Source organism: Protopterus annectens, chromosome 7.part0 (genome assembly GCF_019279795.1).
Source record: "Protopterus annectens isolate FY-2018-M chromosome 7.part0, PAN1.0, whole genome shotgun sequence".
Taxonomy (NCBI): Eukaryota; Metazoa; Chordata; order Ceratodontiformes; family Protopteridae; genus Protopterus; species Protopterus annectens.
The window spans coordinates 276,278,018-276,299,686 of NC_056739.1; the positions used below are offsets into that span (position 1 = coordinate 276,278,018).

Consider the following 21,669-nt stretch of genomic DNA (forward strand, 5'->3'; position numbering starts at 1 on the left):
CTGGGGGTATTGCTTTCATAGCAAGGGGAGCTGGGAGGTAGTTGGCTCGCTAAGACTTGAATAGTCTCAGTAAAGAAATGCTTAAAACTGTCAGAGACTTCCTCAAAAGGTTTATCAATGGAGGCTGCAGGGACTGGGGTGAAAGTTTGTCCAGGATGTAATAGTTTATTTAAACCTGCCCAAAACTTCTGAGGCTTGTTTTGATTTATTTCCTGTAGATTATAGTAGTAGTTTTTCTTTGTCTTGTAGAATGTTTTTTTTTAGTATTGTTCCTTATTTGCCTACATTTATTGTGATCTTGGGGGTCTTTAGTAGTTCGCCATAATGCCTATGCCTTATTTCTGAGGGTGATTTTTAGTTTAGACTCTTTGGAAAGCCATGGTGCAGTTTTTGCCTTAGTTCCTGTTGAGCGAACGAGTGCATGAGAATCAAGGATTTCTAGGAATTTGTTGTTAAAGTATACAACTGCTTCATCTAAGGAGAGGTGTTTTAATATTGACCATTTACGAGTTTAGCTCTTGTTGGAATTTGGTGGGGTTAAAGTATTTTTTGTTTCTTACCATTCTAAGTAAGGGTTGTTGGGGGTTGATGGCTTTGTGCTTAAAAATATATGTGAGAAGGTGATCACTTAGGTCATCAGGGAGGGTCCCAGAGGTGTGCAGTTGGGGATGACTGTTTATAAGTACTCAATCAAGTATGCTTTCTTTTTGGTTCAGTTTACCTATCCTGGTAGGGGTAGTGATGATTTGTGAGATTGCATGCAGGTTAACATGGGTAGTTGGGGAGTCTGAGGAACAGGTATTCCAGTCTATGTTAAGGTCTCCGAGTAGTATGGTTTCTTAGGGATAGTGACATGTTAGCCAGTGAAGGGTATCTTCAAGTGTAGCTACATTATTACCTGGGGGAATGTACATACATATGATATAGATAAATTTATTTTTATTAATTTGAAGTTTATGCTAGTTACAGTTCCTACTTCCATGTTGTCATATATGTTGTTTGTTGCTATACAGAGGGCAGTTTAAAAGTTATGGCCAACCCTAATCCCATGTTAAAAAATAACAAAAATGCTGAATTCGTTAATGTACTCCATGTTTTGTTTGTGCACTATTTTTTCAAAGAGCTTTGTTATTGCCCAGAAGGCAGCTAATAGGCAGTAGTACTATAGTGCAGTAGGGGATGACATTTTTGATGGAAGAATTATGACAGCATGCTTAAATTGAGAGGGATCTAAACCAAGGGTTATTGAAAGGTTCTGTATATGGACAATGAGTTTTGCTAGTAGACTGCCTGAAGTTTTTTAAGAGAGAGGGTGGAGTGCAAAAGGATTATGGTTAAATTTTTGGAGTTGCATTGTGTGCCCTAACTTTTTTTGTTAAAGGTTTTAAATACCAGTCTGTGTATTGCTCAGTTTGGCGTCTTCAAGTATGTGCATATTTTTTGAGGGGTGGTCTTTGGTTGGATTGTTATTGGTGGCACGTATGGTATTAGTCCTGACACTTATTTTATGATGACCATTTATAGTTCATTGAGTTCCTCTCCTGCTTTTTATATAAGTGTGTATACTAACTAAGCTTTTGCATCTGTGCATTACTTTGTGATAATCTTTTAATTGGCAATTCCTTCAGAAAGCTTTGCATTATTGCATTAATGGTCTAATCTGTGTTTGACAACTGTTCTGTGTTATGTTCAGTGTCTGGATTAGCCTGCATGTTTTCTATTAGAATAGCTTAGTAGAACAGATTTTCTTGTTTTCTGTTGTTTTCTAAAATTGTATGTCTAAACCACTATGCTTATGTAAATATCTTACGTAATCGTATGTTTATTGTCTGCTATATTTTTATAACTGAATGTGTAAACCACAATGCTCATGTAAATATCTTATGTTTAGTATGTTAGCAATTGTTCTGGAGATTTTCTCCCCTGGCCTGCACTGAAAACAGACAGCTCTGTAAGTCGGACCTCCCCAGTAAACAAATTAAAATAAAATAAATCAATAAATTGTTATAACATGAAGCATTGCTGTTTTTTTTTCATTCTTTCCCATGTTTTAAACTTTCCTTTTATTAGAAATGTATCCCTTTAAATATCAGTGTATTTAATATGTTCACAGAAGTGTCTGAATCATTTACATTTTATGAGTGTGTTTGTGGCCTCTTACATTTATTTCCAGTTTGCTGTCATTTATCTCATATACTTGTTAAAAGCATGCCTGTCTCTCATCATACCTGTCTTTCATGTTTTGTTGTAACTGGTGCTTTGTTTGAAAATAACTAAAATGAATAGGAGAGGAGTTTTCAGGTTGGAGAGAGCATCAGACAACTTCATGAGAGAGAGATTTGAGGCAGTTTTATCTCGGTGTGTCTCTGACATCTCTTTTTTTTAATGAAATGCACCAACACTGTGATATATTACTGGAGAAACTAGTGTGCATTTTCTAGGCTCCTGTGTGACCACTTGCTAACATTTTCTGAGCTGTGTTGAAGTATAATAAAGCCTGTTATTGCATAATCTTAAAAATATATCACATTGTATCATACCAGCAGTCTAAGTGACATACAGCCATAGTGTTCAGTTTTTACACAGACATTTCATCTAACAGTTAGCCTTCACTTGTACATTATTTTGGCTTTGAGTTCTCAAGTGAACAAACAAGATTGAAAAAATGCCATTCATCTGTGTGTTTATATTGTAGCTGAATCTGGTTTCCAGTGCCACACTCTCCAAGAACACATCGGATCCCTTTCCCGACAGCTTACCTCATCCTCCTACGTCAGCCACTGCTCCAATCACACCCCTTCGGCAGGGACCCTCTGTTATCAGCTCCTCCAGTTTACACAATGTGGGACCTATCCGCAGGAGGATCTCAGAAAAATTCACCACTCCCATTTCTTCAGGTATGTATTCCAGTACTTAAGTTCAGATCCTGCCTTTTTTCTGAATCTTTCCTGTTCCCTTTATGGGAGATCGTAGGTTTACCCCGGGTATCACTTCTGTGTCACTGTTAGACAGAGGCACAGTATACTAACCTCGAAAAAGGGTATAGCAAAATTAATTTAAAATGGGTGGCGAAAGCCAAACACACTCTGGCAAGGCTTATAAATGCCCTAGGGCAGATAGCCTAGTATGAACCTATGAACCTAGTATGAACCTATGAACCTATATGTTGTGTAACACATTTGTAGCAAAAGTATAATGGCACTTCCATTTCCCTGACGTACAACTTCCATAACTTCTACTGATTTTAGATGTATTAAGAACCGAAATAAGGAAAGAAATGAAACAAAAAAAAAAAGATGGGGACAGATGGGACAGCGGGTCAAAGATAGGAGGAGGTTACAAAGACTGGAAAGAAAGCAGGGCAACTGAATGAGCAATTGGCTTCCGCTTTTACAAATGGAAGCATAAGGATGGAGCTATGCTGATCAAAAGGAAGGACAGAGAGCGAGCAGGAGGCAATCACCAAGATGAAAGGACAATTCCAAAGGTGGAACTGGATTCAGGATGAAAAAAATATAGGAACAAGATGTGCTGCTTCGTATGTTTTCCAAGAGTTAGTCCATTGTACAGGCAGATCACAGATGGAGATTTCTGGTAGGTCACTAACTGTTAGACTGTGGGTATTGTTAGTGAGTTCACTGTAGTACACTAAGGTAAAATAATAGACCTGAAAATACAGAGTTAAACTTGTGGTTTCATGTATGCATTCAGTTTCAGGAAAAGACAGTTCATTAGAAAGGAAAAGATAATCTTGCTGGCTAAGTATGAAATGTGCAGAAGTACAGAATGAGAATGTTCCTTTTTCAAGAGAAGGATGTGTATACTTGCAATAGAATGCTAGATAAAGAGTAGAATGTGAGGCACATGCAAGACAAGGTTTGGAAACCAAGGCTAAAGAGGCATGTAAAACATTACAGGGTTGTTTCATAACAAACTTTTCAGCAGCACACCAGTGTTTTTTCCAGATGGGAGACAGTAAACTCCATACAGAGTAACAGCACTACAGTTACTCCTTACAAATCAAACCTTTCATTAAGACACCACTAATATTCCAGATGTAAACTTTACACAAAGAAACAGCCAGAGCAGACAACTTACCTCTACATGCAATAATTGCAGCTAGTAGACATATTGCAGAGTACCAGTGTTTAAACACTATTTCAGGAAAAGCCTAAAAGAACACCAACAGACCAGGACTATTTCAGAAAATCTACAATCTTCAGCAGTTGTCCAGTTAACAGTAATGTACTTACAAACATTCAGGTTTCCAGTGTGATGTCACATAGCCAAGAAGCAAAAAAAAGTTTAAAATTCTGCAGACAACATGACACGTTCTTCCAGAGCTATAACGTTTTGTAAGGATTTGTATGCACTTTTTAACTAAAAAAGCTCAGAAAAGTTTAAATACGTCAGCAAAAGTCACTTGCATACCTTTTGTATAAACATCACTTGAAACTAAATAAAATCCATATGGCTTCAAAGTAAACACCAGTAAACCAAGTAAGAAGCCTCCACTGCAAAACAATAAAGCCCCGAACAGCCTGGAATCCTTCTCAAAACTTTTATTAAGCAGAAAAATCCACCATAAACGTTCACAGTACGTTTTCGTTACTTAATCAGATGTGATCTGATTAAGTATGTTTTAAACAAAAACGTACTGTGAACGTTTATGGTGGATTTTTGTGCTTGATAAAAGTTTTGAGAATCTGATTAAGTATGTTTTAAACGAAAACGTACTGTGAATGTTTATGGTGGATTTTTGTGCTTTATAAAAGTTTTGAGAAGGATTCCAGGCAGTTCGGGGCTTTATTGTTTTGCCGTGGAGGTTTCTTACTTGGTTTACTTTTGTATAAACATGTCAAGTAATACTTCTGCAGTTAAGACACCAGTAAATGTTTGGTTTAAAGTTAAAAATTGGGTAATCTAAAAAACTGTGTTTCAGAAATGTTCATTTAAAGTTAAAGGTTATTGGTTCAGAAATGTTGCATTTTACCAGATGCAAAAGGGTTAAGTCACAGAAGCACACTGCAACAGATGCAAAATCTCATGGTTCACAGAATGAGTCAGCTTCTGTCAGTCATTCTTGTTGACAGACTTCAGACATCATTGTAAATGCTACAGCAAATGTAATTCCATGTAGTTAAGTCGAAGTACAATTTCAACTACAAATGTGCAGAATAAATTCTAGTTTACATGTAATTCAAAGTACAGAGTTAAGTAGCAGTATTGTAAAATACAGATGTAAGCACAGTCAATGTATGTAGCATGCAGATTTTCCGACCAAACATAAAGCAAACATTTGCAATGTCACAAGTTCACATTATTTCAAATATAGATATTCAGAATGCCATAAATTTTTGTTTGTTTTCAAAAACCAGTGCAAATATTGTACTGAGGGGGGATAAGAGGGATGAGAGTGTAGATTTTAATCAGTTTGATAAAGTAAAGACCATCATAACCGATATACAAATTTCAGAGCAAAGTAAAGAAGAAACGCATACCATAGCTCAAGTCAGTGCTGTTGCTAGTTCTATAAAAAATGATTTTCAGCTTATCTATAAAGGGTGTGGCAGTCCAGCACCAAACCAGAGCAATTTGTCATTGTTTAAGGTTAAAAGAAATGACAAGGTTTCATTGTTTACAGAAAAATTATGGAAAAATGTACTGATTAATGCAGACAAATCAACTTCAGTTACAAATAGACCTTTATTAGAGGACACAAATGTAGTTTTGTCAGGATTTAAAGGGTCAAAGATTACAACAGCTAACAGTTTGAAGTGTAACAACTTCGTACTAGGTATGGACATGTCATTAGAGTTATATGTTGTTTTAGACTTCTGTAACAAGATTTTATGGAAAAATAAAAAGTGCTAAAGAATTTACAGTAGTGCACACCGATGATGCGTGTAAGAATTTGCATGCTGTAGATTTTGAAAATGTACAGAATTTGAATAATTGGTTATGACAAGAACATACAGATATATGGGTTAAACAAATTCCAGTTTAGCTGACACAGCTGAAGTACTCAGAAAGACATATTGGGTGTGGCCAGTGAGAAAAAGGAAAAGGGTTAACAGTTTGTGTAGGTAAACCAGAATGACAGTCAAGTTAATTTGTAGAATAAAGGGTTTACAATTACAGATTTGGCAATTTTATTTTGTATGTTATTGTTTTGTTTAGCAGACATTGTTATTATGGTAGTAAAGTGTTGCAATGCATAAATAATATCTTGGTACAGAGACAAAAAGACATTCACAGATATTAAATGATGTTTTGCTAGTTTACAAAATGGAAAATTTAAAGTCAGTGCTACATTTTAGAAGTGATAGTACAGTTAAAAGGTCAGAATCCATGCAAGAAAAGGGTGCATTAGAAATATTAGGTGACATTAAAACCACAGGTTCAGCTCTATGTTATATTTGTATAAAGGGCAGACAAGTTAAGTTCCAGAATTAGATCAGTTCAACTCTGATAATGAATGTGTGTACTATATGAAGAAACTTCACATACTTGTGAAAAGTATAAACAAATTTCCAGAATTAGATGAGTTCATACTATATAAAGATTGTATATATTTCATGAAGAAAGTACAGTATATCAGATTACAGGCCAGCTCAGCAAGCTGAATTAGACAGTACTGTATGCCATAAAACAGTATGGTAAAGATCAATTTAATATTCTTAGTGACAGTTTATGCAGTTACAGTTCATACTATTTAATCCTTGTATCATTCAGTAATACTAAAAAAATTAAATGACATCCGCTAAAGGAACAGCTATGTTAAGACAGTGGGGATGGAGTTTCACACACAGAACAGTATGTTTGGACCTGATGGTCACGAGAATAAATGTAGAGAAGTTCAACAGTTAAAATTAGTTTTGTAGAGGTGTAGAAATGCAAAACATGTTGAAATATTAATACAGTGTTAGATTACTACTTTAGTTTCATTTGAGGTTATGACAGGAAGAAGCAATGCCAATGAGGTTTCTGTTTGATTTAATAATAAAGTTATAGCCTTTCCATTTCAGTGTAGTACATGATCATTTCAGTTACAGACTTGCAAGAATGTATTTCTTAGTAACATCAGCTTAGCTCACTATATCAGTTTGCTTACAGATTTACATAAATGTATGTTTACTTCATCCAGAAAAATGTAAATAAAGTCAGGCCAACAAGCAATATATTTATTAGTAACATTGGTTTAGTTCACTATAGTACATTATCAGTTTGCTTACAGACTTGCACAAGAATTTATTAGCAGCATATGTTTCATGAAGAAAAATGTAAATAAAGTCAGGGAAGCAAGCAACACTGTCAGTTTCAAAATTGTTAAAGCTGCAAATGTTATTTTAAGTTTAATTTTAAATACAGTCAAGAACATCATTCACCCAACCTTGCACAAGGGATGGAATATGGGAGGTTTGAATGGCCTGGACACAGTAAAGGACATTTGAAAACAGCCTCTAATACTTCAGCAGTGACTGGGACAATGCAGAGTATGGCCTAAACCTGGCAAGAACTGTGGTGCACAAGTCAACTGAAAAACTGTATACAGTAAATGTGCATTTATGTAAATTCGAGTTAAAGCAAGTATGTAAATGTTCTTGTGTTTTCAGACAGTTGTATAACAGTACTAGTTTTTAGTTTGTTTTTATTTATTTTTCGACAGAAAGAAGTACTAATAGTTTCCAGAATGTCACATTTACCAGTTTTCAGTTATACTTTTCTGTGTGTTTAGGTAACACTGGCAGAAAAAAAGAATATTCCTTTAGTATTAGTTTAGTTAGTTTCCAAAATATACACAGCTATTTTAATGTTCGGTATAAATATGCATCACTTTCATGTGAATTTCAGTCACATTTCAGAATATAACATTAATACTCTTTCCTTTACCAACCTTCTTTATGTCCTAGCTTAACACACTCCGTCTAGGTCCCTCTGAAGCTCAGACCAAAACCTACAACTCATCTACAAACCCAAGAGCAAATGTGATCAAAACCTCTATAGCTATCATCCTGCCATCTCCTGGAACAAGCTTCCAGTACAGATTCAATCTCTTAACCAAAAGTATTCAAATCAGCTGTCAAAGACTTACTAAAAAAAAGACTGGATATGTTGTACCCCCCCCCCCCTTAAACCCCCATCCTTTCCTATCTCTAATTCTCTGTTTGCCTTCTACTCATTTCTATTTCACATTCTACAACCATCTATCTTTCTCCCTTAACTTGATTATTTGTCTTTTACTCTGTCTTAATTCATCCTTACTAACATACCCTTGCATATCTTCTCATATTACAACTACCTGGCTGTATCTGCAATTGCATTATTCTTTTCCTCTCTCTATGTTAATATATTTCCAAATGTAATGTTAATACAGTACCCCTACACGTTATCAACAATTATACTTTTTTTTCTCTAGTTAGAATGTTAGATTTTTCTCATGTATACTTTGAGCTTAAGCATTGTTAAAACGTTCTTTGTGCAATTTTGTTTAAATGTAAATAATGTGGAGCATTTCTCCCCGGGCCTCCGCTGAAAAAGGCTGTCGACTCAGCCAGACAAACTAGGTCAACCAATGTAAAATAAATAAATTAATAATAAATATGTAAATGTCAGTCAAGTTTCAGAATATGACATTCATACTTGGTTATTAGTTCAAGAATAGTATATTTTAGTCAGATTTCAGAATGTAACATTCGTACTCAGTTACAACATGCAATTATATTATGCTTCACATGATTCAGTCATTAGTTTAAGGGTAAAGTAACAGAATTATTTGTAACGGTCTTATTAAAATAAGTTATCTAAAGAATAGGTAGTTATTCGATATACTCAAGGTATAACGGCAGGCTTAATTTGTTAATTAATTTACAGATTACAGTGCATTTTACATAATTATTGTACATTAGTCAGAAAGTTAAAAGGACACTGACAGGATGCAAAGGTATAGATCTGAAATACAGATAGCACAGGTTTTAGTAAACTATTATAGGTTATAAATATTTACATTATATTTAAGACACAGGTTTAGGAGGCAAACATCTGTTACAGCACATAGAAATTAAAAAGATAAATAGAATTAACAAATCTAGCTGAAAATTTACAGACAGAAGTTAATACAGTATATGGTAATTATGCTTCAAAACCAGTTATAAAGGTGTCCCTCTACTGCCGATTTCATTTAGTCTTCAGAAAATAGCCATCGTGCTTGATAGGCTATATAATAAAAAAGAAAATGGACTAAACAATAGTGTTGGTGGATTTAAATTTGTGGAGCACAGGAAAAGGTTTCATTTGCTACATCATGGTACAATAATAAGACATCGGTTCATAAGGTAAGAAACAATATCAATAGATAGTGTAATTTTGCCATTACAGCATACAGATACAGGGAAGAAAAATAGGCAGGGTTAACAGTTTGTACTCTGTCTAACTTAACTGAAGACTCAGAGAGGTTGAGGATGTATATGGCATTTTCTCCATGCCATTTCTGGAACAGCAGTGTAAAAGAATTGCAAATTAATCATTTAGAAACCACAGAATTTAAAGACACTGATTTTCAGAATAATGTGCAGGTTTTAAATATATCGCACTTATGTCAGAACATAGACTTTAAGACTGTCAGGACTATGGATCTAGGTAATGGTGTAATCACTGGAGCAGGTATATTTCCTGCATATGGAGCTGTTAAAGCTATTTGGAAATTATGTAAATTAACCTAGTTGCTGAAGGTATTAGCGAATACCTTTGAGACCATAAAGGACATCACTATCTATCAGGGCATATCTGCAGATTATGAGTGAGGTGACGTAAAGCCCTTATATTCAAACCAGATTACAGTAGTCAGTAATACAGGTACAAGGAGACTACAAAAGAATGTCCTTGTAAACTTTGATCAAGGATCTCAGAGGAGCCAACAGCAGCTCGCTAGCATGTTATCACCATGGGTAAGCAGTAATACCATGGAAGGTTTTGTTGCTTACAGACTTTCCAGCACTGTAGATGCAAATGAATTACAAAGCACGAATGCATGTCTTTCTGTACCTGTTTATCTTATTTGTTTAGACATTTGATAAAATTTCTAATAGTATATTAAACAAAATAACACTTCTGTGAGGGGTGCTACAGATTACCTAACCAAGCAGTGCATTTCTTTGTTTTATTTCAAGCTAACAGAGGTCTTACAAGTCAATGATAAATTGTTTATGCTGAAGGTTTTTACCAGTCCATTTTCAAGTTAGTATCACTTACGTACAGATTTTTTGTGACATAGGCTTTTATTTTCATGTACTATATTTTTTAAGTAAATGTTATTGGTAGGTGTGAAACATAGATGGACTGTGTTGTTCATCTTCTATGGCCATCTGTCAGTTGTTCAGCTAGATCTCCTTGCAATCTCAAGGTTTTCTTATTAGTAAGTTTTATTTGGGAGTATTTATTAAATAGCAAGTGCATCACCACCCATGGTGAGAGGTGGTTATCTCTTTGGAAAACCAAGAAATAGTCTAGTATTAACTGGAAGATGGGAAGTAATCCTGATGGTTTACATACCCCTGTACAGAAAAAGAGGGACTAGCAAACAAAACAGTTCTTAAGCTGCTGACTACACTGAACATTATCAAAACTTTGAGCAATGCATGCCAAGATTATTGGTTCTTCTCCCTTACGTGCTTCCCTACTCTTTTCTGGTTCCCAATATGCTTGTACTACCATTTGTCCTTCTTTTTGACCCTTAATTTTGTAGCATCTCTTTAACACTGTGGTACACTGGCATTTAATTTTTTTCCTCTTTTTCCGTCCTACTATGGGCCTTTGAAGCATTAATTTCTCAGAAACCAAACACACTATTAAGGTTTTTGATTGATAATGCCTGTTTCAGTGCAGCATAATCATCCCTTTTGCCTATCATTCACTCTGATAATTGAAAAATCACTGCCAGAAATACAAACCTAAATATTCTGGCATTTGCAGTCATCATACATTTTTCTTAACCAGTAGTTTTTACATGCTTCCTTATTTCCACATGTAGCACATGCCTCATCTTTACCAACTTTCTGTCAATCCATCTTTTCCTCTTTGTTTTGAAAGCTGATAGTAAGCAACTTAGTCCATAAGTTAAAAAACTTCATTCCCCAGTTACATACACCTAGTTGCCCTTGTAAGCTTGCCAGATTTTTCAGATTTCCTCTTACATTTGTCTGCGCAAAGAAATGCTGCTTCAGTTGTTTTAATACATACTCGAAACTGACTTTGTTACTGTACACTGTTTTACTTCTTGTAGCAGTCTTTCTTATAGTCTAGTGATTACTTTTCATCTTCAGGATGTATGTATGTCAAAGGCAGAGAATTTCCTGCAGGGAATGCATTTTACGTTTAATTGTAATTGTTCTTTCTTTAAATAGGAGCATTTATTCCTTGTCTTAAGTACTCCACTCAAACCACTAGTGACCAGAATATATGAGCAAGCAGCAGACAGAATAATTATGCCATTCTTCTGCTTGTAGCTACATTTATTTAACTTTGTTTCCTTTGAAATAGCAAAACTGGGCATAGCCACCTGTAACTCTGTATTTGACCAGTAATGTATTTTGTCATTATTCAGTCAAGTACTTAATGTGCCTCTGGAATAACTAAGGCACAGCTGGGTCTGTTATTAACTTATTACCCATGCCTCCAATTGTGTTTTCATGAGAAGTATTATCCATGTGACTTAGTCACGTAGAGCATAGGGAATATTCCATTACCCACATCGTGGGGTGCCTGGTTGTTGCTACACATTATCGTTACTTATTTCATGAGTAAGATTTTTCAAAGCATTTGATTGCTGTAGGATTTGTCATAGTTTTCTGCCAACTTTTTGATTATTGGGATTACCCACCATGTAGACCTCATTTAATTATTCAAATATTGGTTATTATTTGACAGTGAAAATATCATAACCGTGGAAACTTCTGGAAAGCAGAAAGCATGATTCCTGTTTGGTTAATAGGCTTTAATCTGTAATGTTTTAATGCCCCATAATTTACCAAATTCAGTTTCAGACACACAACACTCAGCAAAAAACAAAAGAGGTGGTAATGCACATTGTGTTAAAAAAAAAACTCTGTAAGATTTAAGATCTACTTTTATAGTTAGTAGGGCAGCAGTTGAAGTAAAGTACCAATCAGTCTAAATGCCTTTTTGTAGATGTCTCTAAAAGCGGTTACTTTCACTTGAATCTTTCAATATCCTAATTAGAATCTGCCTTGTAAGAGTCTGTGCATTTAAATAACTAGGTAAGTAGCCATGCGGTCTTCCAAACTGCAAATCAGTCTTTTTGGCCAGAATTAACATCACCTCTTTGCCTAGAAATGTAATATTTTTCTACTCTGTTATTTTTAAATGTAGAAGTATATGATATGTAGAGTATTTAATTATGGTTTTATGATTTTTTTCCTCTAGTATAGATATTCTGTAGGTGTTTTTAATTAAAAAAAAAAAAAAAAAAATATATATATATATATATATATATATATATATATATATGCATGTAGTGACGTATTTTTGTCTAAAAGAAATCACAGTATTACTTTACAAAATGCCAGATGGCTTCTAGTCAGGGACATTATGATAGAGAAGACGAAACTGGAAGGAGCGGTGCTAGATAAGTTGGGTAAAGTAGTGACCAAACTGTTAGGAATCCCAGTAGATGTGCTGCAATATCCATTGGGGGACATGATCTTTGAAAACTAGCAATTGATTTGGCACTTAAGAGAACTCTAGAGCTCCTCAGGGTTTTTCTTGCAAGGTGGATGACTGGCAGTCTTTTCAGAGATGCTACTGATGACAAAGAACAGTAAAGCAAGAAATTGTAGAGCAGTAAGTAGCATCTGGATGAGGGGGAGGCACTGAGCAGAGTAAGAAAGGAGGACTTTGGTAGTGCAGACCTGGGTAGTTAACTAAAAGTAAGTGGTTTGTAGCAAAGTAGGAGGGGATAGGTAGTGAAGGTCTGAGGAGATGCCTAAAGGTAACTGGCTTGTAGGAAAGCTAAGCAGTGCCTCTGTGTACAAGAGACACTGCCTTTGATGTCTGAGTTAAGCAGATGTTTTCTTTGAAGTGACTTGGTGGTTAGAGTGTGTAACAGTAAGTGTAGGGAGGGCAGAGAACTTAAATGGGATAGTAAAGACTACAAAGGAAGAGAGATGAACAGGTAAAAGGGTCAGAAGTGCATTGGGTGCTAGACAGTAATTGCAGTAGTCTGGTAAGGAAGGTAATAACAGGAACAAAAAGTAAGCATCATGTGCACAGTTGAAAAAGGACTGAAATATGGTTACTTTTTAGAAAGGACAGAGTAATGTAAATTATAGAGTAAGTGTTGGTCTGTGTGTGAGAGAAGAGATAAAGGCAGTGTTACTGGAGGACAAGCACATGAAAGAGTGGAGGGAGCCTAAGAGAATACTATGCTTAGGGATTTTAGTCTTGCAGGGATGAATTGAAGCTTTCTGTAATGAGTGGGACACAGAGGTAAAAAGATGCAGAAATATAAAAAGGCAAGGCGTGATTTGTGTCTATGGCAAATTAAGTAACTGTATAGTTGTAAACTGCTGAACTTTGTGTTGTGTAAAGGAAGATGTACCCAAGAGATAAAGTTAAGGGAACCACTAGCCAGCACTGATCACACAGTGGTGTGATTCATGGTGGACAGTAAGCACAGAAGCATCTAAACAAAGATCCTAAGATGTGTGAGAACATGCAATAGTGTACTGTGTGGAGATGGGCAGGAAAGTGAAACATAAGCTCTTGATGTCTGGGAAAAGGCAGTGTGGACTATGGAGCTGTGGAAAATCTTCATGGGGGAGTGATGGTGGTGCTAATGATTGAGAACATTGGAAGAGAGAAAATGAAGGATTAACAGGAGGATAAAGCCTGTATGGATCGCTGTAGAAGTAAGGTTAGATGTTAAAGGGGGTAAGAAAAAGGAAATAGAAGGAAGATGAAAGTGGAATTGTCTTTATTAATTGATTACAACTACTTTTATGACAAATGGAATGACAGGCACTTACTTTAGCAGTTTTTCACTAAAAGTCTTTGGATAAACTACTGGCATTTGAGATTAGCATTCAGACTATGTCAGTTGCAGTTGGATATGAACTAAAATTGGAAAATTTGAAAAACTCAGAAGCGGAAACCTGAAATTACTTTTTTTGTAAAACTTGACAATAGTATCTCATAAGAGCATTCTTTTTTGGCAACTTGAGAAATGTATTGCTTATTTATAACTTGACATGTTGAATTCATGGTTTAAATGAGTCTTGCCGTAGTGGGTGTGTTTTTCTTCTATTTTTAAGCATAACCTTGCATTGAAAGCACCAAACATTGATCATCTAATGATCAAACCCAAATGTTTGATCCATGAATCCAAAATAAAAAATGTAACAAAATCACATTCTTTGCAGGGGTCTAGCCCCATGTACCTCAGCACTCACTGCTAATTAAGTACACCAACTCCAAGGTTGCATTACAGTGGAGGGAAGGGCATATTTTCAGATCGCTGATGTACTGACATTTCATATTGAAAAAGCCAGTAGTTTCTATCAGCCGTGTTAGTTTTCTTACTGTTCAATAAAAAACACATATCAACAAACCATTCTGCTAAAGTGTGTGTGTGTGTTTGTGTGTGTATATTTATATATGTATATGTATGTACATTGTGTGTATGTGTGTGTGTGTGTGTGTATATATATATATATATATATGTGTGTGTGTGTGTGTATATATATATATATATATATATATATATATATATATATATATATATATATATACATACATATATATATATATATATACATACATGTATAAAATGTGTGTGTATATATATATATATATATATATATATATATATATATACTCACACAAATAAGCAATTAACTGGTGGTCATTGGAATAAAGATATTAAGTTGTAACAATTTGGTGCTGTTTTATTCATTTTTTATCATTTTACATGTGTATCATCTTGCATTCAGATTCATCGGCACCAGGGTTTGTGATATTTTGTATCTGTCTGTGTATGTGTATAGTTTAGTTTGAAGCTTACAAGAAATGCAGAAAATATTGTCAGTGCTGTTACCGGAAGCATGGATTTGTAATACATTTAAAGTGTGTATCATTCAGCTAAGCTTGGTGAATGAAAGCATTATGGTAGTTCTTCATAAATCAGACGTCATTGACTTTCTGTCACTCGCTGTTGGCTGACTATTATCATGGAGAAATAAAATAAGTTGTGCCAGTTTTTGAGAAGCTTAACAGAAATAACTCAAGAGAAGTAACTCTAGTGTCCTGAATGAGTTTATCTGTTCAAAAAAGTGTTTATTACAAGAAAAACATGCCAAATGTTTATTACAAGAAAAACATGCCATTGCATCAGATTTTACCACATCATTCACTTTGATTAAGCAGCTATTGTGAATTATAGTCAAATTCCATGTTATAGTCTATGAAAAAACATATTTTTTGTCAGGGTTGTAACTCTTTCATTTTATGTATGTCACTACAGAACTTGCACAAAATCATGAATTTTACAAAAATGCAGATGTTCGGCCGCCTTTCACATATGCCTCTCTCATCCGACAGGTAAGTTGTTCTTTAAATTTTATGCAGAAATTTTCAAAATAGCTTTGGCATATCTAATGAAAAACAGAATGAATACGAATCACATTTTCAAAATGGCACATTAAGGTGCTTTTCAACAACTAAAGACTTAGAAGTTTTAACTCATTCCTTCCAAGGTAGTGGTACAAGTTTATAATGTCATTTCCAGTGGTTGCATTCTGGAGTCTTTTGATATTGCAATCAAATGTTCATATCTCTACGACCATAAATGCTACAAAACAAGTGTACACAGCACAAAAAATAATACAGTGGTAGTATTCTTAACAATCTAGGTAGTAAACAGGGTTTTGCAAACCAAAACAAGCAGTAAATATAATTATAACAAGTTACAATACCTCTATAGCCATTCAAGCTACATACTATACTGCCAGTAGCATTTTACTCATCCATCTGTGAGCTTTCATATGAGGTCAAACAGTTCTGTGTTGCTTGATTGTTGAGATGTTTAGAGAAATATGAAAATTATGGTGGTGTAGATAAATAGTATATGAACAATGGTTGATTTCTGTCTAGCTGCACTAAAGAAAAATCCAAGTATCAATGCTGTTGTGTGGTCATCATGTATGATTTAAGATGAAATTTTGCTTTTATGTAGTATGACTTTGCAATTATTAATGTATCATCAGTAGGATGATCTTAAAAATAATGTAAATTACTACTAGGTTTAATGAGTTTGCAAAATTATGTCTAGTACTGGTAAATTAATAAGTGTTAGTCTGTTTCCTTTTTGTTGCACTGGCACAAAGTGCATACCCAGTGTACTTAACTGTGATTTACTTTTTGAGGAGGTGTAATTGTACCTGCCCTCAGACATGTTATCAAACTTAAAACAAACCACTACTGCTGATATCTGACTAAAAATGTATAGGTTTGCAAGACTTTTTTGTTTTACTTAATAAACTTGGTTGAATGTTTCAGGTTTCACCATTCAGTGTTATAAGGCTACTTTGTCAAGACATTTTTCCATAACTGAGAAAAACTTTCAAGAAAGCATACCATTCCACTAATTCACATTCTTTCAAACAGAAAAACATCATTTAGAATGGACACTTTCAGTATTATTTAATTAATGTCAGTGTTTTGGTTATTTTGCAAACACAGTAATGTTTATGGACATCAGACTTGTTTTTAATCTGTGTATGTATCCAAAGTATGCCAACACTATTTATGTTGTACTGATAAGCTCAGAAAAAGGCCAAAACATGGCACAATTACAGCTAATGGAGTTTGGCTTTATTGCCATGAATGTACCCATAAAGACTTGAAAGGAAAAACATGACAGGCATTCAGAAGCCATACAGGTGAAACACTGGCTGATTCTTAAGGGTTCGTATACATAAATATATATCATGTGGACCTCCTCTACCAATGGTTTAAGGTATTTACACAGTGGACTTTCTTATAGTATATGTGTGGGTGTTTATACACACACACACACACACACACACACACACACACACATATATATATATATATATATATATATGTATGTATGTGTGTGTATATATATATATGTGTGTGTGTGTGTATATATATATATATATATATATATATATATATATATATATATATATATATATATATATATGTATACACACACATACACAAGGTTCCCTGTCAGAAGATCAAAATTTCAAAATATCAAACTGCTTAACATCAAGCCAGTATGCTCAAATCTCCATTACACTGAAACAGAAAGAAAGCACAGTAACGTTAAAGAAATACACAAAAAATGTATGTTGTGTGATTGAGGATCAGCATGGATAAGCAGGGATCTGGTGCATTGGCCCTTTCCCCACTGTAGCGAGATCTTGGAGGTAGTATAAATAATTGGGAGGTGGTTTGAGGGTGTGCAACCCCATCTTCTAAAATTTAATTTTTTGTATATTTGTATCAATGTAATGCATGATCGAGCTGATGTTTTGACATTTCAATTTTCTGACAGGAGCCTGTATGTATGTATATATATATATATATATATATATATATATATATGTCTTCTTCTTTCGGCTGCTCCCATTAGGGGTCACCACAGCAGAACAACTGTTTCCATTTCTTCCTGTCCTCTGCATCTTGCTCTGTCACACCAACCACCTGCATGTCCTCTCTCACCACATCCATAAACCTTGTCTTAGACCTTCCTCTTTTCCTGTTACCTGGCAGCTTCATCCTTAGCATCTTTTTCCCAATATACTCTGCATCCCTCCTCAACACATGTCCAAACCAATGTAATCTTGCCTCTCTGCTTTGTCTCCAAACATTCCAACCTGGGCTGACCCTCTAATATACTTATTCCTAATCCTGTCCATCTTCGTCACACCCAGTGCAAATCTTAACATCTTCAACTCTGCCACGTCAAACTCTGACTCCGGCCTTTTTGTCAATGCCACTGTCTCCAACCCATGTAACATAGCTGGTCTAACTACCCTCTTGTAGACCTTCCCTTTCACTCTTACTGGTACTCATCTGTTACAAATCACTCCTGACACTCTTCTCCATCCTGCCTGTACTCTCTTCTTCACCTCGCTTCCACACTCACCATTACTCTGAACTGTTGATCCCAAGTACTTAAACTCATTCACCTTCACCAGCTCTACTCCCTGCATCCTCACCATTCCTCTATCCTCCCTCTCATTCATACACATATATTCTGTCTTAGTCCTGCTGACCTTCATTCCTCTTCTCTCTAGAGCACCTCTCCAGGGTCTCCTGCACCTGTTCCCTAATATCACTACAGATCACAATGTCATCTGCAAACATCATAGTCTACAGGGACTCCTGTCTGATCTCGTCTGTCAACCTATCCATCACCATTGCAAATAAGAAAGGGCTCAGAGCTAATCCTTGATGTAATCCCACCTCCACCTTAAACGCATCCGTCACTCCCACCGTAGACCTCACCGCTGTCACACTACCCTCGTACATATCCTGTACCACTCTTACATACTTCTCTGACACTCCCGACTTCCTCATATAATACCACAACTCCTCTCTAGGCACCCTGTCATATGCTTTCTCTAAATCCACAAAGACTCAATGCAACTCCTTCTGATCTTCTCTGTACTTCTCCATCAAGACTCTCAGAGCAAACATTCCTGGCATGAAACCATACTGCTGATCACTAATCATCACCTCCCTTCTTAACCTAGCTTCCACTACTCTTTCCCATAACTTCATGCTGTGACTGATCAGTTTAATCTGTCTGTAGTTACTACAGCTCTGCACATCACCCTTATTCTTAAAAATCGGTACCAAAACACTTTTTCTCCATTCCTCAGGCATCCTCTCAATTTCCAAGATTTCATTAAACAATCTAGTTAAAAACTCCACTGCCGTTTCACCTAAACACCTCCATGCTTCCACAGGTATGTCATCTGGACCAACAGCCTTTCTGTTCTTCATCCTCTTCATAGCTATCCTCACTTCCTCCTTGCTAATCCACTGCACTTCATGATTCACTATCTGCACATAATCCAAACTTCGCTCCCTCTCATTCTCTTCATTCATCAACCCCTCAAAGTACTCTTTCCATCTGCTCAACACACACTCCTTGCTTGTGAGTACGTTTCCCTCATTATCCTTGATCACCCTTATCTGCTGGACATCTTTAGTAGCTCGGTCCCTCTCTCTAGCCAATCGGTACAAGTCCTTTTCTCCCTCCTTAGTGTCCAACCTTTTATACAACTCATCCTTAGCCTTCGCCACCTCTCTCTTTGCCATGCACCTCATCTCCTTATACTCTTGTCTACTTTCTTCATCTCTTTGACAATCTCACTTCTTCTTCGCCAACCTCTTTCTCTGTATATTCTGTATTATATATATATATATATATATATATATATATATATATATATATATATATATATATATATATATGTCTGTGTGTGTGTGTGTGTGTGTGTGTGTGTGTGTGTGTGTATCTGAATATGGATTCACTTTACAATGCCAAAATTCCGAAAGTTTGAATTTCATATGGCCGAGACTATATGACTGAACTTTCGGGACCTCGACATTGTAAAATTAAATCCAAAAACACAAAGATCAAGCTTTCTCACCATTATTGTTGGAGGGCAAGCCCCCCCCCCCCGTACCCCCCCACACCCCCGCTACTTAAATATTCCAACTCCGAGATCACACTACAGTGAGGAAAAGGGAACTCTACCATTCCACGCTGTATGCAGATCTCTGTTCACAATGTCGAGATTCCGAAAGTTCAGTCATATGCTCTCGGCCATATGAAATTCGATCTTTCGGAAATTTGGCATTGTGAATATATATATATATATATATATATATATATATATATATAGAGAGAGAGAGAGAGAGATAGACATACATATTTGTATGTATATAGTTATATGAAGAATAATTTTCTAATTTGGATGGCCCTTTTCCACACACACACCCACACGTATATATTTATTTATATGTTTGCAGGTAAGTTCATATATATATATATATATATATATATATATATATATATATGTGTGTGTGTGTGTGTGTATATGTTTAAATGATGCTGTTTATGTTTTGTTTGAGTGACTGAGCATGAAGACTTTCTTGAGAGTTAATGTGTGACCTTCCTGGTCCTTACAGACTACCACACAATTACGTACATGTACAGTCAAATGAACAGGTGGGGAACAGATGGCTTCTTACCAATTTCTTCTGTGTTGGTTTTGGATGCATTCCCTCAGGCTTCATTAATTTGTTGACATTTACATTAGTATTTTTTCAACTCTTCTTAGTTCCAGTAAGTCCTGTTATGTATCCTGTTTGCTTTTGTGTATGTTTTCTGTTGTGCAATACCAGAGCATCCTCTCTTTTTTTTGTAATAAACACTGCTTCAAAGTACTTGTTTAAACATTTAGCCATGTATTCCTCTTTGCAGTGTTGTGGCATTGTAGCCTTTTTTGGGGACAAACAGTCAAGGACTGATTCTTCTCTTTAACATGAATGGGTACACCTGTCACTAGGGGATGTGACTGGATGTGCCAAGTGTACTGCCATTAGTACAGCAACATTTAAGTCTGTGCAGTTAACAGCATTTTGTTTATGTCCTAAAAAGAGTCCTAGTGTAACTCATTTCCCTGCCTGAGATGCTTCACTTTTCACAGACTGTTCTATATTGCATGAGCTACATTTTGTTTTGTGCACTGTATTCAACTTTGATTGCATCTTAAATGGATTGTTGTGTTTTAAATGCACTTTCCTTCTGTTCATTCTGATTTTAGTTATATCTAGCAATATGCATCAGTCTCTGCTGTTGATAATACTGAAATCTCAGAGAAGCATTCTGTATCTAATAGATAAGTTAAGAACATTGAGAAATGGGCAAATGTACATGTAGTTGTAAAGGTGACGAAAAAGAAGAGCCAGTATAAGGAAAATGCTTTTCTTGGACTCCCATTATCCTGTTTCTACCAGATAAATCTGCTGCTAAGTTTGCTGATACACTTGTAATATGCCGTACAACCACTTTGGTAGATAGTTCCTATGGTGCACCACTCTCTCACTATAGGAAAAAAACATTTTGTACCATTCTTGAATATGGTCACATCCACCTGCCACTCCACATCTCCCTGAATTCACTCAGTATCCAGTGCAACCATATCATAGCCCATCACGTCTTCTCCATCTGTCCCTTGTCTTCCCAGCCTCTTCTCATGTAAAATCATCCATTCCGTTAACCATGCAGGTTACTTTTACTTTTATTTTTTCCATTTACACAGATTCTCTCTTCTCTGAAGTTTTCAGAACTGTAACTGGGTAGAGTACTTAATACATGGTCTCATTAACATCCTACAGAATAATTTTATCATTCAGTTAATCTTTAACTTTACTGTGAATCTCTGCTTTCAGTTAGCATTTGTATCACCACATGTAGTAAGTAAAACAGTCAGAGCAGATCAAATCTTAAAACTAGTTATTGTTACATTTAATATAAAGACAGTTATGATGAGTTCCCAGATGATAACCAATATGTAGTGCATGGAGCACTGCAGTCATTCTCTGAAC

At 35.6% G+C, this 21,669-nt stretch overlaps 1 protein-coding gene across 3 annotated transcripts in view; it reads left to right on the forward strand.

The window, feature by feature from the left end:
* Positions 1-21,669, forward strand: part of LOC122806392 (forkhead box protein P4-like) — a 1,692,547-nt gene that overhangs the window by 1,410,073 nt on the left and 260,805 nt on the right. For all 3 annotated transcript variants that reach the window (XM_044076752.1, XM_044076754.1, XM_044076753.1), the window contains exons 11-12: positions 2,696-2,897; positions 15,536-15,612. In XM_044076752.1, coding sequence (XP_043932687.1) covers positions 2,696-2,897; positions 15,536-15,612 — 279 coding nt within the window. The remainder of the gene's footprint in view (positions 1-2,695; positions 2,898-15,535; positions 15,613-21,669) is intronic.